General features: G+C 36.2%; 1 protein-coding gene across 2 annotated transcripts in view; it reads left to right on the top strand.

Moving 5' to 3' along the window:
* The window catches only part of LOC144966464 (uncharacterized), a 122,540-nt gene extending 104,174 nt beyond the window's left edge, over positions 1 to 18,366 (top strand). For both annotated transcript variants that reach the window (XM_078903030.1, XM_078903029.1), the window contains exon 3: positions 15,113 to 18,366. In XM_078903030.1, coding sequence (XP_078759156.1) covers positions 15,113 to 16,744 — 1,632 coding nt within the window. In that variant the 3' untranslated portion in view covers positions 16,745 to 18,366. The remainder of the gene's footprint in view (positions 1 to 15,112) is intronic.
* The last annotated feature ends 848 nt before the right edge of the window (positions 18,367 to 19,214 follow it).

The following is a 19,214-nucleotide window of genomic DNA, read 5'->3' as shown; positions in this document are numbered from 1 at the left end:
TTTCTTCAATAGACTTGAGATCGAAACATTATTGTTACAGCCGACATAGCCTGTTCTCTTCATCTTACGAAGAAAACCGAGTTTTAAGCGTCTTTCATGGCAATCAGTCCTCCCTTGTTCCCTGTGATGTTTGCCCACCATAAAACTGACCAATAAACCTCCTTATCCAAGGTCCGAAAACGGCCAGCAATACCGCGCAATGCTTCAATATATTACTATTGGACGCACTAAATTATCTACCTTGGATTGTCAAAACCGAACGACAGTGTTTTAAACCTTAACGGCGAAGATTAAGTTTCTTTCAATTCGTGATAGCTCCAATTATTTATAACTACAGTCTGAACTTAATAACCTCTTTCATCAAGGATGAGAGAGAGAGAGAGAGAGAGAGAGAGAGAGAGAGAGAGAGAGAGATGTAGAAACATACATAGAGAGAGGCGGGAAGAGGATGGGTGATTATTTATTACAGACTCCATAATCACCTCTTTTATCAAAGAGGATGAGAATGAGAAAAAGGGAAAGAGATAGAGAAAAACATAAAGGAGAGAGATAGATAGATAGATAGATAGATAGATAGAGAGAGAGAGAGAGTATTTAATATCTTTAGAATTAATCCCCTCTTTTTCAAGTTCAATGTCTTTATCTACAAGAGGTAAATTACCCATCACTGCAGATTTTATACAAAATTTGGTGACTTTCTCCATTATTGTGTCAATGTGACTTTGTCCATTATTGTGTCAATGTCGCTTACTCTAGTGTTTTCCACTGCAAAAATGTCAGGCCTCAGTGTTAAGGCATTCTGGTTCACGCAAGCAACTGTTGGTGACAAACCTCGAAGCTGCACTTCGGACTTATTCGATTTTCTTAATATGATACAAATATCTAGATCGCAGACATGTCTATATCCAGATAATCCCAATCATGTAAAAAAGAATAAAAAATCATAAACCTGGCGATACTTCAAATAAATCCTCCCAATTTTTACAGGCTTCGGGTTATTTTAATCTATCGATATGTAATATGTGGCCCACCGACTCCAAACGGTATTATGTCGAGATGAATGAGATCCCGAAAAGTGAATTTAGAATTGAAATGTTAATAAGATATAAAAATTAATACAAACATCGGGCCTTTTGCAAAGTAAGACATTGTGTTTATTCTGGACCACGAAGAATAGAAATTAGCCCCAAGTTTCATATTATATGTGGCAAAAATTCGATTTCCAACACCTGGTTTATCCCGACAAAACGCCGCTTTGAAACGGAGGTTCACATATTATGATGTCATTTTATTCTTGCCAAAACAAAAAAAATGGAGGGGGTGGGGGGGGGGCGTTTTATAAATGTACGGCTGTATCCTACAGTTTCTTGATGAGGTCATCCACTCTGTGTAGTTAATCAGATAATGAATGTATTGTGTTGTGTGTTGAGATTGAAATCGTCATCTGGTTTGTTGACAAATAAATAGTGAAAGGGGATGCAAGTTATAAACTATGAAGGATATTAGATATGTCGTGGACGTAATGCGGTTCTTTTTACAAAATTAGTAAAGTAAGTGATCTCTTACTTATCCGAACCAGCGACCACCTGAGCTCTAGCCCTTCGGTCTTGTGCCATGACGTAGAAGTTAGACGTCTTTTGTAGTTGTGAGTGATCTCTAAAATAGCCGTTTCTCGTCTTTCTTGTGTGTGTGTTTGTGTGTGTGTGTGTGTGTGTGTGTGTGTGTGTGTCTGTTAATCTTCTCTATCAGTTTCCTACGTAAAAGCAATAAATTATTCTTTTTTTTTCCAGTGCAATTTCTTTACGTCCAAAAAAAAAAATTTCAAAAATTAAAATTAAATCTATATTGCTCGCGACATGATTTTTTTTTCTATTTTGACATAATAATACGGATGACTAAATAAGTTAAATTTTGGTTCTAATAATACATCCGCTGGTGTGGAGGTTTATTTTATGTTGTTTTTAATCAATGTTTTTACAGTGTCATGATGAGAACCTTGAGAGAATTTCACGACAGTACTTAAAACAGTTCAAAAACATTGTATTCTTTAATTTTTTGGTAATTAGAAGTAATTTCTTTTTGGTTACCAAACAAGGGACATGGTTAATAGAATTCTGAATTCTGACGGATGTAATTGGTTCTCGTTGGAATGGATTATACGAAGGAAGGACGTAAATCTATCATTGTGCAATTCTTAGAGATGATATACTTTAACCAAATATTTCTATGATAAAATCTAAATTTAACGTCATTTGAATTGGGCCCATATTCTGTCGATTCAAGTAAAGGGTTAAGCAAGCAGTGAATGTTATTTTTAACTCAAAACTAATGCACGTGTTGAGTCATTGTAACTCCATCAACGCTGAATCATCCCAGCAAATGCCTGCTTTAACTATGGAGGAAGAAGCGGTACCCATGCTAGAGTACCCTCAAAACCCCCGATCCCCCTTGTCCCCGTCTGGCGTACCGGGCATTAAGCCCTACGCCATCATGGACCTTCATAACCTGGACTCCTCCCAGGAATTGGATTGGCCAAGTGACCACGACTCATTCCACGCCGAACTGCGAACCCCCTTACTGTTGGATAATAGCAATGTTTCGAGTTTTGCTGGGAGCAGTTACAATTTCAATGCTGGTGCCAAACTACCACGTGTGTGGCCTTACGATCACAATGAGGCTAGCTCTGCCAATCCTCATCATCATCATCATCACCATCATCATCAAGTTCATCAGCCAATGGGAAACGAGGGATTGGCGTCACCACCCATGTCTTCTAGAGGCAGCTCGGACATGTTAGATCGAGTTTCCAATCCACAGCATTTCCGAGGTCTTATGACGGTGAGTGAATGAGTTGTCAGTTGATTCATTAGGGTAGTCTGTGATTTTGATTAGTTAAGTGGATATTCATTTGATGTTTTGTGGCATCATACAATAATAAAAATGTAAGATCAATTGTTTTGGGAGATGGGGGGGGGGGTGAAAATGGTGGAGAGTGGAAAGGGGGGAGGGGGCGAAAATGGAAGAGAGAGAGAAAGAGAAGAGGAAGAGGCAGAGAGAGAGAGTGAGAGAGAGAGAGAGCGATATATATATATATTATATATATATATATATATATATATATATATATATTGAAGAAGAGAGAGAGAGAGAGAGAGAGAGAGAGAGAGAGAGAGAGAGAGAGAGAGGAGTAAGTAAGTAGGCATTTCGGTTGTTTGGTGATAGATTGGGTTGTTGTTTTTTTTAATAGGAAAGACCACTTCAATCATACGAGTATTTCCAGATTTTACGTATATTGTTTTACCGTTTTATTGCTTTCCTCTACGGTAGAAGAAGGGCTGGACCCCGAGACGTTTATTGCCAAACATTTTGATATTTTATGAAGTTGCCATACTCATTTTTGCCCAATACTTATAAAGGAAGTATCCTACCGTTTAAACTGTGTTCATATTTTGGCATCCAGACATCCGAACACAGTGTCATCATTATGAATTACCTCGTCCTGTCCATTGGACAGTAAGGCTCTGTCTGTCGTGTTGTATCCGATTTGCATTTTTTCATCCCTCTTAAGTTCTCCCAGCTAATACTACAATGCCTCTCTACTCTCCTGTCTAGACCTAATTAGATCTAAATGACCAGCACTGTCCATACATCATTGATGAGTGAGCTTGCTTGCTGTCGTGATGGTTGTGCGTGGTAGTGTGTCATGAACGGCTACAGTTGGTATAACATTACTACCCGGACAGCCGAGATGCTGCTGCGCGTTTCATTGCATACTATATATAATATTATAATGTAGAAGGATGAGAATATCCCTATTTACCGATGTCCATTTATTGGAACTTAAAGACGAAATCTTTTTTTATGTTGATTTGTCATATGTCTTGAATCATGAGTTGCGAAGGATTTTTTAAAAATCATAAAGACTAAATTATAGGCTATTTAGAATTTTAAAACATTTACATTAATTTTTTAATGGAAAATTACATTTATTTCTCACTTTATTGTGTTTCACTTAAACATATTTTTATTTGCATTTACGCGACATACTCCTCTAAGCGGTGAGTGCCATGTGTGGCATTAATAATAGTACTCACTGTATAGTTCAGGGACAGGCCAATCACCCTGGATCGGTGACTATTGTGTCACGCAACCTCTGTCCATTACCGACCTTTATTGAGGACTACAGACTGAAAACGACGAACGTGTTTTTTTGTTTTTTTTTCCCCCTATGTAACTCTCCAGTGAACCGCACGGACCGCAGTTTGGCGGATCGATAGATTAGTGGCAACTCATGTAGAGTGACGGGAGGGGGGAGGGGGGGGGGAGCTTAAATGCTGGTCTGGTGAAAAGTTAGCTTGTTGTCTTTTTCATATTGGGGATTTAAAAGAAAATAGAAGATTATTTTTATCCACAGATCTGTGTGGCCATAAACAGTATGCGCGGCGACGGGGATCACCGCGTCAAACGAATTATTAACCGGCAATGAGCCCTCCTGAGCGTTTGGGGCAGTCAGTTGAGCGATGACTTTATTAGTCTTTAGAGCGTCATCGTGTGGTCATCTATTCAAATGTAGGCATAGACCCGAAATAGTAAATGTTATTTTTAATTTGTCAACAACAACAACAACAAAAATATATATGTATATATAGATTAGAGGCATATTTATAACACTCACTGTAAACAAAAAAGAGTGATGAATTTGGAATACATATATTATTATCTCGTAAATGTGGAAAGGTTTTCTGGGTACTAGGAATATGAAACGCACAGTGCTGTATTTTCAGAAACCACCATTTTGGACCAAAACTACTTCGCACCTTCTTTCAACTTAAATCCAATGCACTGTCGCACTCTGGAAAGACGCGTATTTAAAACTTTGGCCAAAAAATAAAAACGTCCTTCAAATATCGATTGATTAAAATGACCCTCATCTTGGCATGGGGGGGGGGGGTCATTTTAATCGAACGATATTTGAAGGACGGGTTTTCTGGGCAAGATTTAAATTACAGTACGAGTTTTTTTTCCCAGTTAAGTGCGCAGCGCTGTATTTTTCATAAACAGACATTTTGGATCAAAAGTAATTTATACATTCTCGACTAAAATCAGTGTAGGTCATGTAACTGGATGAGTTGTCCAAACTGTATTTTAATACCTGTGACTTAATGCATAATACAGATTTCATTTACCCCAAAGTAGTTGTCTTCTGTATCATGGTTTCTTCATACAAATGTAATTCTAGAACACGTTTGTTTTTTAACTGTCAACAATGAGCAAAGAGACAATGAACCATATTATATAATATTGTTTTGTTTTGTTTTTTGTCTATGGAACGAATGCTCCAAAATGATATAATGTTCACCAAGAAGATGAGAATCTGTTTCCATTTCTTGGGGGTTTACGCCAAAAGGAAAACATTGTTTGATAGTCACAATTTGCGGCCACGGATTGCGGGCAGGCGTAAACAGTTGGCGTTATGACAGTAAATAGCGACGAAACGTGTGTTTACTTACTGTTAAAACGTCATGTCTTTCCTTGTTAAGAACATTAACCCTACGCCTGCATCAGACGCGACCTGCAGGGTGTTGTGGTCTGCATCAGACTCGGTGGGCCACCCGTCATTCGCTGCCAGTTTGCCTTCTTTCCATTTTCCACGTTAAGTAAACACGGCCCCGCCGACTTTCTTTGTTCGTGTACTTAACGCACAAATCAAATTTGATGAAGTATTTTGCCATGTTTTGTTTCGTTTTTCAGACGTTTTTGTAATGATATTATTATAAGCTTGGGAATATTTTACAAGGTTTTGTTCTTATTAAAGACATTTTTTTAACGCGGTCATCACTTCTCCTCTCCTTTTTAAATCTGATCTTTATCCATAGCTATCTATTCATTCACTTTTCTTTTTCTCATTATTTTTCTCTCGAATTCTCCTGCAATCATTTTCACGTATATCTGATTAAAATCTCACCTACTCCCATATCTTTCCTCTCTCTCTTCCTTTCGCCAAGGTCCTCTCAAGGTTTCGTTTTCTTGTATCTGATCCAAAGTCTAATCAAATAGGCTTAAGGCGCTTTACAGATTAACACGTATTAGTACATTTTATTGATTTATGTAATATTGTTGACAATGAGACCTGCAAACAAAAATTCCTGCAAGCTATGCACACACGCATCGTTAGTAAGTTAACAAATAAGTTCCAAATCTACAACGATCGACAAACGACGAGGAAAAAAACGGAGATCTGTCCTAAGACTTTGAGGACAGATCTTCGTTTTATTCTTCGTTGTTCGTAGATCGTTGTAGGTTGAGAACGTAATCGTTAACTTGCTAACCCCTTCCCACAGTTCCCAATTGGATTCAATAGTCTGATGTCACGTGGCCCAGCAACGGCGGCCATAGTGATTTTAAACAAAGAAAATCGGTACTTTTTATTCTTCATGCTGGCTAGAACTTATCATATGTCTTGTGATCAGAATGTGTAAAAGTCAAAACATGATCAGATTAAGGGTTTTTTTTTCCCTCTGGGTACGCCTTTATGCTCGTCGGAGAACTATTTCATAAGGGCGCCCGCCATTGTTTCTATTTTTAGAGTTTAGAGCCAGTTACTAAGTTACCGTGCGTCATTACGCGGGAAGTGACGTCATGACTGTTGAAGCGTATTCCCATTCGCATTTCGATGCGACATATAATAATCACCCTTCCTCTATGGGTATACGAAATCCATATGCCATAATATGAATTCACAAATTATTGCTTATTGGCAATGTGGTGACGACTTTTTAAAAAATATTTTTAAATAAATAAAAAATAAAAATTATTATATATATATATATATATATATATATATATATATATATATATATATATATATATATATATATAATTAATAATAATAATAATAATAATAATAATAATAATAATAATAATAATAATAATAATAATAATAATAATAATTTTGATGATGATGATGATGATGATGATGATGATGATGATGATGATGATGATGATGATGATGATGATGATTGATAATAAATGCAATGTAATAACGCCTCACTGGGGCCATGTCTCGTCTTTGGCTTGTATCCCTTGTTGGTAAAGCATTTGAGCAAAATTAGTGGATATTGCTCTATATACTTTTGAAATTTTGTATCAAGGGTGAGATGTGTGTTGGCCACCGATTCGAGTGCCGGCGACATTGGTTTCTCTGGTGTTCTCAGTGTATAATATTTAATTTGTTTAACATGTGTAAACAAATTCGTAATTGGGGCATTGTTGCGACTCAAAGGAATTGAGGTTAACAAGACTTTCCATGAAGATACACATAACAATTATAATTTGGTTTGAATTTGAAGGCTGATCACGAACTCAGTTTTATTGAGGTTATCGACGCCTGCACTGAAGTGGTCCGTGCTATTGAGTAGACATGAAGTACTGATATATCTAGTACAACCCCTTGGTTGTCTTGGTCTCGACTGTAGACTTGAGGGTTTTATGCCGCCTCATTATCTATGTTTTTATCTTTTATGGGTGTGGATTTTTGTTTTTGTTTTTTATTTTTACACTGAGCAAAAAAAAAATAATTAAATGCCATATCACGTATTCACTGTGCGCTTCGGCTTCGACATTCGGTTTACGCCTGTCTTTCCTCAAGAAAGATCCTAACGACACATTTTCATAGAGGATTATTAAAGAAAGTATTTGGAAAATCTTATTTTATTTTTCTTTAATCTCTCTTTATTCTCTGTGTTACCGGGACATAAACCGGTTTCGCCAGACTTTTTTTTTCAAATTATTATTTTATTTTTACTGTAATTAATTCAGGCGCGAATAAGAAGGGAAAAAATCGCAACACTAATAATAACGATAATACATTTTTTCACAAGGTCAATAATCGTTTCTTATATTATTATTGTATTATTATTACGTACTTTAAAAATCCGTCACGTTCAAGTAACACAAGAACAACGTATACGCTGCGATGACAGAATAAAGGTGGGTTCACCAAGGACAGTTTAAGAGTAGGTGTGGCGATTGAAAGCTGAAGAGAGAATAATGAATATCGATCTCGTCTTGTCAAGTCTTCGACTCCCCTGCCCCACTTTGTCAAAACATTTTTTTTATCTTCAAAATAAAAGTAAAAAACAAAAACAAAAACCAAAACAACTTTCACTTCACATATCGATTGATTAAGATGACATTTGATTAAGATGACTGTAAACTCGTCATAAAGTCTGAAAAAGTCTGAAATCTTGGACTCTATTTTAAGTCTCAGGTTTTAGACTTTTGATAAGTTTAAGGATTATTTTAATCGATCGATATTTGAAGTAATCTTTTTTTCCGGCCAAATTTTAATTTGAAAATGTGTTTTGTACGAGTTCTGCAGTGGACGCTTTGCCAATCCTCCAACCTGTCAATATGACATCTTTATGTGTGTCTCAAGTTTTCTCTAAAGAATAAGACATTTTGCCAACTGACAGCTTCTATTTCGGAATCTATTTCTAATCCTTTTAAAAAAATTTGTCCCTTTGCCCTTTTAAAAAAAAAAATAGTATTTTATGAACTGATAAGTGCAGACCTTTTGCCCCCCCCCCCCCCCCCGTCCTCCCGCCCCCATTTAAAAAAGAAGTATTTTATTGTGATTTGGTTTGAAATGACCCGATAGTGACGCACGAGCCGTAAACGTCAGTAGAATGCACACCGGAAAGACGTTTCTGGTAAAATCTATTTGAAGTCATTGCCCTTCTCGGTCTCTCTCTATCTCTCTCTCTCTCTCTCTCTCTCTCTCTCTATCTATCTATCTATCTATCTATCTATCTATCTATCTATCTCTCTATCTCTCTATCTCTCTCTCTCTCTCTATCTATCTATCTATCTATATATCTCTCTATCTCTCTATCTATCTAGCTCTATCTCTCTCTCCCTCTCTTCTCTCTCTCTCTCTCTCTCTCTCTCTCTATCTATCTATCTATCTATCTATCTATCTAGCTCTATCTCTCTCTCTCTCTCTCTATCTATCTAGCTCTATCTCTCTCTCCCTCTCTTCTCTCTCTCTCTCTCTCTCTCTCTCTCTCTCTCTTTCATTCTCTTGTCTCTCCTCTACACTCTTCCATAGCATTTCTCTTAGTTTGGCCACAAACTCTTATTTCATAAATCGATCGGTAAAAATGGCTTGTCAAAATTTCTTAAACCCAAGACATGTTAATTTATCGATAAATTAAATAAACGTTAAATGGCTAAAACGTAAAAAGGCGTTTTTCCCCCCACTACTACATAGTTTTCGTGCTGAGGTTACCTTCTATTTTCTTCAAACGCCCAAACACCCATTTTCTCCATTCAGACATCGAATCTACAACAAACACTTAAAGTGCCCAACCAGCACCGACGTCAGAGGTGAAAATGAAAACCATGGACCACTCCACATTACCGTATCTCGCCACTCCATGAAGATAAGAATCTGAGCGTTGAGACACCTTATATACACCACCTTTCATGCTTGATTTCAAGGAGCTATTGGCCATTGTTCATCGATAACGTTGGGATTTATAACCTTTGTTAAGCCCTCCACTTGGCATATGGTTTCCATTGGACCTGATTTCAAATAGTTGAGGCTCCACATCACTGCCGTCCTCCTCTAACAACAACTTGACTGTAGTAGTAGTACACGAACTGAGGAAACTTTCAGTGTAATAATTCATGTGCTCGAGACATTGGCCACCATTCTGACAAAAATAAAAAAAAGTATTTAAAATGAAAACAGCTCAGAAGTTTCGGACTGTTCAGTATCACAATTTTCTCAATGAAACTTTGTAGGTTTGTTCACAATATTGAATAGACAAAATTTAATAGTAGCTTGATCATTCTTACGAACAACCCCGTTATTATCAACTTGACTTACTAGCATTTGGTGTCACTGTCTAAAGATCGAGATAAATACATCGACTGCTTCTTTGCTTCCATCATTTTTCGCTTGAAACCTTGAAACAATTGGCAATGGTTCTAATTTCTTACAGATCGATTGCGTTTCTCGGGGCCCATGTAGTGATCTTCTAGGGTCCCGAAATTATTAACCAAAGAAGAAGAAAAAAAAGTGAATAATATAATAAGGGTTGGTAAAAAGCTGAACATGGATCTCTTCTATAACAACCGCTAACACTGGCCATCTGCACGACAGACAGAAGGCCAGATTAATTAGTCTGTCGTAAATATAAGACGTTCAGACCATGCCCAACGTTTAAACATCGTGTTCTTTTATTTTCTAACTACAATACTATAATTAGTCTTGATGTCAGTCCCCGCTCGGGCGTTTTGCCACGAACAAAACAACAAAACATAATACGCAAGTTATTTTCCCCCTTTAGTTATCAAGTTGCAACTACACTGCCTTCCTTGAAGTTCCAGGTTTGAGAGTTTTTGACAAGATGAGTGTCATTTAAATCGATCAATATTTGAAGGACCAGTTTCCTGGCCAAATTTTTAAATACGACTTTTTCCAGAGTACGGCAGTCAACGGGTTAAAGTTTCATTGAATTCGACATTCTGGTCACACCTAAATTGTTTTAATACGATGCTTACCACACAGCTGGCTTTGGATAATTAGTCGCTGAGGTTTGATATAGACAATGAAAGTGGATGATTTTCGATCACCTTAGTTATAGAATAGCCTTCGATGTGTATAAAATCTTACCACTTACGCTTCTGTTTAAAGAAGAGAATTTGTATTTAGAATTTGCTGCGGAAGCGGCGGGCCTTGAAACAGTTTAAGCCTTTTATAAGATCTCGATTTAGCTTGATTTGAAGTCCTTTTTGAAGAGGACTTGAGATAGGACTGCCAGAGATGGAGACAAAAATCATTAGTCACATACATGCATTTAAAGGAAAAAAAAACAGACCATAAATGACTATCCCAAGTCAACATTTGGCACGGAGAATGGGAACAAGAGGGCAAATGGTCTCGGAATGGATATGCCCCCAAAACCAACCACAATCATGACCTGATTTTTACAACCATATATTATTCCACTGGTAATAATAATATGTGACAGGTCGTCCCAAAATAGTGTTATAATGGGGTAACCTTGATGCTTAAAATCGAAATTTAGCTCTAACTTTTAAAACTCGAGTAGAAGTGATTGTCCTCATTATAGAGGGCGATATTTGAATTTGTCTCTAAAACTTTTTAAAAACAAAACAAACAAAAAACACTTTAATGTCATAATCCTATTCATTTTGACTTAAACCTCATTTTTTTTCCAACTTTTTGATGTCGACATTTCGGGATCGGCACGATGGGTCGCATAATAATAATAATATATCAAGTTGTAGTCGATCCTGCTAACCTTGCCATTTCACGACTCCGATTCCGATACTAGTCGAGTGCGATAATTTTCAATCTGGTTACAAAGCGATCCTTCACGGAATACTTGGTCTATTGTTAAAACCTCATTCACGCACCATTGTCCTTCCGTTTTTTCTTTTTAATATTTTAAAACGTCAAATCCTTATCTATAGTTCGTTGAAGCGAATATCCCGATATTTTTTTATTTTATTTTTGTCAAGTATTGTTCTAAATGTGAGAATGGAATTTGAACCTCTTGACGTTTAATTCAGATAGCAATTGATCCGTATATAAACTATTTAAAACATCGTTCCATTTGAATTGTTATTTATAAAAACTAATTTATACACCTGTTGGTAATTACTTTTAGCTGAACGTGTATGTGCACATTCCCTATTATAAGACTTAGATAGCAATGTTATGATTTCACTCAATGAATGAGTAGAATACAGTGTTAAGTAAAACATCGCTTTTCCCACACCCCACCCACCCGGCGCCAACAGTTTAATGGCCAGCACTCACCGTATTATGTGCAATATAAATCAATTTATGACACCGCCAACTCCTTGTATCGCCCTTGTTGCTAAATGACAAAACGCGGTAGTTTAATAAGGTTTTACTGTATTTTAAATAATAATTAAAAAGGTAACCTAAAGGAAAATGAAATCAACTCTTTTGTCCTACTGTAATATATCGTCTTTTAAAAAATCTATATCTATATCTATTGTTCTTCAATTTTTCTATTTTTAAATTTTTATTCTCTTCTCTATTATAATGATAATAATAACAATAATAATAATAATAATAATTATTATTATTATTATTATTATTATTATTATTATTTATTATTATTATTATTATTATTATTATTATTATTATTATTTTTTTTTTTTTTTTGTTTTTTTTTTATTTTTTTTTTTTGTTTTTTTAACGAGACAAAGGAACTCCTAAAATCGTGTCTTTAAATCACTACATGTTCAGGTTTAAATTTATTATTTTACAAATTATATAGAAATATAATAAAATTAAAAATTTTAAAGATATTTATTAATATCACTCACAGCATGCGACTGTCATCCATATCTGCGACAATATTATCGTTCGCCACCGGTAACTGTGTTATTAATATTTAATGGCATTCTGATACTTTATCACATTTTAATGGCCCCAGAAGATTAAAAGGTCATTATTCTTCTATACACGAGCTTGATCATAAAAATTCCTTATTCCTTAAACCTATTTGTGAAAAATATCAGTGTGTTCTCGACGTGATATGGTTGTTATATTATATTTGGTTGAATGCTTGTGTGTATGTGGTTGCGTTTTGTTTGTGTGCGTGTGTGAATTAATATGACATGTTTACCATTACTAACTGCCGACCAGAGGCAAATCGTGAAACCAAAAAAAAAAAAAAAAAAAAAAAAAAAAAATTAAACCACACCTCTTGTAATCGCAGAACGTGACCCATCGGTACATAGACAAGCTAAATTATAGCGTATTAAATGCGGCTATGTGGTCTTGTGGTGTGACACTCGAAAAATTTATAATATCGCCTTAGCAAAGGGTCATGTCTATTACATGTGAAGTGTTGCTATTGGCTTGTGACCCCTTGTATAGCGCCTTGAGCATGTTTAGTGGACATTGCTCTGTATAAAATCTCAAATTGAATTTATAGTCAACAATGCAAGTGTGGTTGCGTTTTGTTTGTGTGTGTGAATTAATATGACATGTTTACCATTACTTACTGCCAACCAGAGGCAAATCGTGAAACTAAAAAAAAAAAATAATTAAACCACACATCTTGTAATCGCAGAACGTGACCCATCGGTACAAAGACAAACTAAATTTAAGCGTTTTAAATGCGGCTAAGTCGTGGTCTTGTGGTGTGACACTCGGAAAAATTGTAATATCGCCTAGCCAAGGGTCATGTCTTTTACATGTGAAATGTCGCTATTGGCTTTGGACCCCTTGTATAGCGCCTTGAGCATGTTTAGTGGACATTGCTCTGTATAAAATCTCAAATTGAATTTATAGTCAACAATACAAGCAACGTGGCCTAAGTTTATGTTTTATTGAGGATAATGCTGTCGTACTCTGGAAAAACAATACGTTAAAATTTGGCCAGAAAACTCGTCCTTATATCGATCGACCGTCATCTTGTCAAAAACTTTCAAACTTTGGAGATCGATGAAGGGATACGTTTATTTTTGAAGTCTCAGGTTTGAGAGTTTAAGACCTGCTGATCTCTGTTTTGTTTTGGGCTATTCATTGAATAATTTATGAATACAGCGAAAGAGAGCTGTGTAAATTTGGTTGAAACGGGCTTTCGTTACTCTTATTTCTTTGAACTCCCTCGGGAGTATAGTGCTTCCAACACAGATTTCCACATGGGACGGTCTTCATCCACCTTCTTTGCTTCATCGTGATGGTCTTCAGGTCGTTGACCCCCCTGGCCATCCAGCATTGATTGGGTAGCGGGGTCTGCTATATCTGGTGGAAAGTACTTTGCGATCGACCAGTGTCCTATCAAAAGTATAGCAAGGTATTACTATGGTCCGTTTCACGCTACAGAAACCGGGATAATAAACTCCGGTTCCATGGGCCTAATGGCTCTGAAGGACAACTCTTTTTGTCCTTTTGCATGTGCCAAAAGATTTCACGATCTGTAAACTAGGATTTCATGTTTGGTATCTAGAAAGAAACGATGACGTTCTTTGCATTTTCATTTAACCTTTAACCTTCAATGACGTGCTGAATGTCTTTTAAATCATAATATTATTTCCTAAGCTTGTAAAAGGTTAGGGTTACTGCCATCTAGGGTAAGGTTGCTGTCACATTTTTAAAAAATCTCCCTCCTACCTATTTATTTCTCTTCTTCCTCCTCCTGCTCCTCTCCTTCTCCCTTTTCTTTTTCATGGTTAATTTCCTTCTCCAATTTTTCACACCCCCTCCCCCACCCCACCCTCAGCAACTTCTCATTTATATTATTATACGTTCCATAAAAAGGTCGTAAACGAGCTCTATCAATTAGTTACAACGAGACGTCCAGCTTTTTTTTCAGACGTTGAAGCAGACGAATTTGTCAAATGATTTTACGCTTGCTTTCCGCTGCATGGCCGTTTGGTTTGGTCTCGGCTTAACATCAACAATGGGCGGCTGGCTTTGACTCCTAAGGTTTCGCCCCAGGCTAGGTTTTAAAAGACTCTTCGCTCACCAGACCAATACAATCGCCCTCTGTCTGATGCCGCTGTGTTCAAAGGCATGCCTAACGGGCTAGAAAAAAGGCTCTCAAGACTTTTAGCCCTTTGGTTCTTGTTTCCGTATGGCTCGGTCCTTTTATCCTATCGTTTTAAAGATGACAATAATAATAAGGGGCTTCCGGTAATGTGATTTAATTATGAAAAGTGTGAAGTAGACATTCGCCTTTTTGGTGTCTTGGCGGTGTCGGTGTCAGAGCTCTGAGGGTTAATGGCCGGCCTTTGTTGGCATTGGTTCAGAGTTAAAGTTTACTTCTTTTTTTTCTTTCTTAACTACGATAAGTTACAAGGTTAGCAAGGTAAACTCAGTAAACTTTTGATATGTATTTTTTCCCCTTTTACATGCCTTGAATGTTACTGTACATTTATCACAATTTGTCATGCGCCCGGTTTTCCTCACATTGTGTATAAATAACTGATTTTTAGTGAAACCAAATTTGTGGTTGATTCATTAAACGTTCGGTAGTTAAAATACGATTACCATTAATATTAATTTTATTTCTATTTTTCATTTTCTTCACAGAAACCAGGCCCCAATGTGGTTCGCCCAATCGCTTTCAAGCCTATCAGTGCCAACAATATGAGTCCCCACAGTTCCCGACATCCTTCAGGAGACGATCACGTGACCTTATCACACGACCTAGCTCGTCCCCAAGCCGTCAAACTTGGTACAGGCATGCTGGGACATCGAATCAGCCCAGAAAAATCCGTTGTTGGAAGACGAGCCCAACACCTAATGTCTGCCGGCAGTAAGCCATCTTCTCATCAAGAAACCAACAACCTGACCCAACATACTCCAATTCCTCTCGGGGGATTTAGAACAATCACCATCAACACGAATTCCTCGTCCGCTCACCAAAACGTCAACTCACACCTACACAATAATAATCTCAACAACACCAATTCCACCCATAATACGTCCGCCAACTCGTACCACCACAATAATTCGTCCTATTCTCATTTAAATAATCGCAATCATCATAATAATTCTTCGTCTTTTAACAACTCCCATAATGCATCTGGGGCATCCTCCAATTCCCACCACAACACTTCTGCCACATCTTCCCGCCTTTCTTGTGCCGAGGACAGTTTCATTGGAGAATTCGCTCCCAGGCCTAGCGACCGAGCCGATTCGGTTCCTACGGCTGCTAACAACAGCAACAGCAGTCGCGGCGGTTGGCACCATGGAGGGGATGGAATTTTACAAACACCGTCCCCTAGTGATAGCGGCGTTGGAGAACTAGAAGCAATTTTACGAGAAAAAGACGCTGAAATAAACACTTTACGCGAAGTGATGGATCGAAACGAACGTGCAATACTTCAAGTTTATGAAGAAAGAAAAAATGCGTGGGCAATGGACACGCAAGACTTAAGGGAAGAATACGAAAGAAAACTTAAAATTCAAAGCCGGAAATCCTATAAAACTGAGCAAGTTCTTTCTTTGCAGGTTTATAAACTTCAACAGGAGCAGAAGACTTTATCAGAAGAGAAAGAAAAGAGTAATGGAGAACGTGATTCTTTAAAAAATCAACTGGAAGAAGCTAATTCGGAACTTTCGAACTTACGCAGTCAGCTTGAATTACAATCGAAGCTCCGAGAAAACATGGATTCTCCAGAATCCAACGAAGAATTGGCAATAAAAAACAAAGAAGTGATTAATCTCCACACACAACTCCACACGTATCAGGTTGACATGGAAAAGAAGAATAAAGAACTCGGCGAAAAGGCCAAGGAATTAATCACTTACAAGGAAGAAGTTGAAAAGCTTAAAGAGGAACTTGGAAGATTGAAAAATCCACCCGTGATGTGTGAAACCTCTAGTCAGACTCACGCTTTGTGTGAAGTGTCCAATCTGGAAAATGTGAAGCCTTCGATGATGGGAGAAAGGGAGAAGACAATACAAACTCTCCAAGAAGAGCTAAATGAGCTTAGAACTCAGGTCCTAGGGATGGATGACCGGCATGAAAAAGAGAAAGAGCAATGGCTGGATGAGAAGAACAAAGTCATTCGATATCAGAAACAGTTACAATTGAACTACGTCCAAATGCAACGGAAAAACACCACACTGGAAACGGAAGTTCAGCAATTGACTCTAGAATTAGAAAATCGAGATATGAAACTGATCGCCTTGAGCGGTGAGGAGAGCGTATGCTAGTGCTAGTGGCTTTAGGACTTTTAATTGTTTTCCTGAATCTTAAAACTGAAAACGTATTCTCTCTTTTTTTTTTTTTTTTTTTTTTTTTGCGTGAATTTAGTGGACTATACACATTTCTCAGTATGGTAACTCTACCTGTTTATATCCATAATGAGTGCAAAGACACCCTTCCAGAATGTGAGGCCAAAGACTCAAAGGCACCAGGTTCGATCAGACCCGTTTAACCATTTAGTGTTTTGTTGTTGTTGTTTTGTTTGGTTTTTGTTGTTTTTTATTGTTTTTTAAAATGTTTTTTCTTTAATTTCTTGTTTTTGTGTGTATGTGTTTTTGTTCTTTTTTTAAATTATTATTATTTTTATTATTATTATTTTTTTTTAATTATATTTTTTTTACTTTCGTAAACTTTCTACGTGGGCAAAGACGATAATATAAGTATTTTGATCTACCACATGAGATCACCATCAGGCGATACAAAAATTGTTTTTCAAAATTCGAGAACTATGAACCCGGATGTATAACAATGTGATATATAACAATATTGCCAATTATTAGCCCTATATAACAGCCATAGAACACATCGCCTTTTTGCAAGGTTCAGTATTTCCAGGAGATATCTTTATCAACGATGCTTGTCGGTGTCTCGATTGACCTCTTGGTCATTAGACTGGATCAAGTTGTACAAATGTAATGATATGTATTTATTGTCCCGTCGTATTAAGGGGGTGTGATCAGGTTTTCGTTTACTCGACACCTCCAAAACAAGGGATGCTGGGCTACTCTAGTTTTGTCTCCAGACGGAAGTCATTTGAATGTCAACGACATCGTATTGATGGATTTTAACCCTCATGATAAAAGCACGTTCGCTTATTGGATCAAAATTCCTTTTGTATAAAAGTGTTTTATAATAGGAATGAAATGGAAAAATACATTGATATATTCCTATACTTTGTTTTTCGTTGTTATTATTTTTTGTGGGTTTTTTTTTTCTTTTGTTTTTTTTTTATTATGTTTTTTTATTTGATTTTGTTATTGCTTAGGTTGAGTGCCACTTATCATTCATAGGTTTTTCATTCGGAATAGTTGTACAGATATGATAATGAGTATAATCTGAAATACATATCGAAGAAACAGCTACTGTATTTTGTATTATGAACCACAATCCATTATCTGATTTAATGAAAACGATTATCTAAATAAATCACACTCTTACTTAATTGCAGCATTTTAATTATATATAATATAATATGTTCTTAAGTATTCTATTTAAATCTAAAGTTCAAGAGGAATTAGTAAGATAAATCGTAAAATGGTGCTAAATGATTTATAGATATATCTATCGTGTATTTTTATATTTATGGTTTTCAATTTTTGCATTAAATTTTAAAGATGTAGAAAACAAACTACCTCTTCAATGCATTGAATGAAAGGGAATGTTTATCTCTTGCTACGTTTATTTTCCACAAAATCCAAATATGAAGCGGGAAACTCAATTTTTCATAAAAGGAACTCAAAGCTATGGAGTTTGAATAAGGAAAAATATTATGGAAATTATTATTTATTACTATCGAAAATATTATTCAAAATTATTCAAATTTTACAAATAAGATTGATAATACAGTTTAAAAAACACTCATAATATATATATATATATATATATATATATATATATATATATATATATATGAAGAGAGAGAGAGAGAGAGAGAGAGAGAGAGAGAGAGAGAGAGAGAGAGATTGTGAATTGAATTGTGTTCTTTTTTATATAGATATATCAATCTTATCTGTAAAATTTGAATAAGTATGTGTTGATAATTTTAAAATGAGTGTATAAGCCTTAGATTTAGTCTCTCTCTCTCTCTCTTCTCTCTCTCTCTCTCTCTCTCTCTCTCTCTCTCTCTCTCTTCTCTCTCTCTCTCTCTCTCGTTTCCCAAATTTTGTGACTGCCATAAGAAATAACTTTAAAAATTGTTTGATTCATCGTTGAGTTCATTGTGGATTCTTTTTCTGAATTTGTATACCTTGAGTGAGTTTGTTTGATATATTATATATATATATATATATATATATATATATATATATATATATATATATATATATATATATATATATATATATATATATATATATATGGATTATTCTTTATGGGATTGTTGTTGTTGTTGTTGTTGCTGCGTAAAATCAGATGTGTAATATTATTATAATTCAAAGTTTCTACATTCTAACGCTAACGAAACGGTGAAAATGAAAAGGCTCCGGGATGGGAATAGTACAGATAAGGGATGTTTCGGGTATTAACCCTCCATCAGCAAAACAAACAAAGGCACGTTTAAAACGTTTTCATCGTTCCTTTGTTTATTATTTTGCAGACGGGAGGATTTGTATCCGAAGCGCCCATTGTCTGTACTGTACCCATCCGTAACCTTTCCATTTTCACCGTTTCGTTGGTATCTTCACGATCCCAGGCTTCAGG

Source organism: Berghia stephanieae, chromosome 2 (assembly GCF_034508935.2).
Source record: "Berghia stephanieae isolate SIO BIC M18660-M18661 chromosome 2, UCSD_Bste_1.3, whole genome shotgun sequence".
Taxonomy (NCBI): domain Eukaryota; kingdom Metazoa; phylum Mollusca; class Gastropoda; order Nudibranchia; family Aeolidiidae; genus Berghia; species Berghia stephanieae.
Note: the sequence above shows the minus strand (reverse complement) of the source record. Positions and strands in the feature narration are given on the sequence as shown.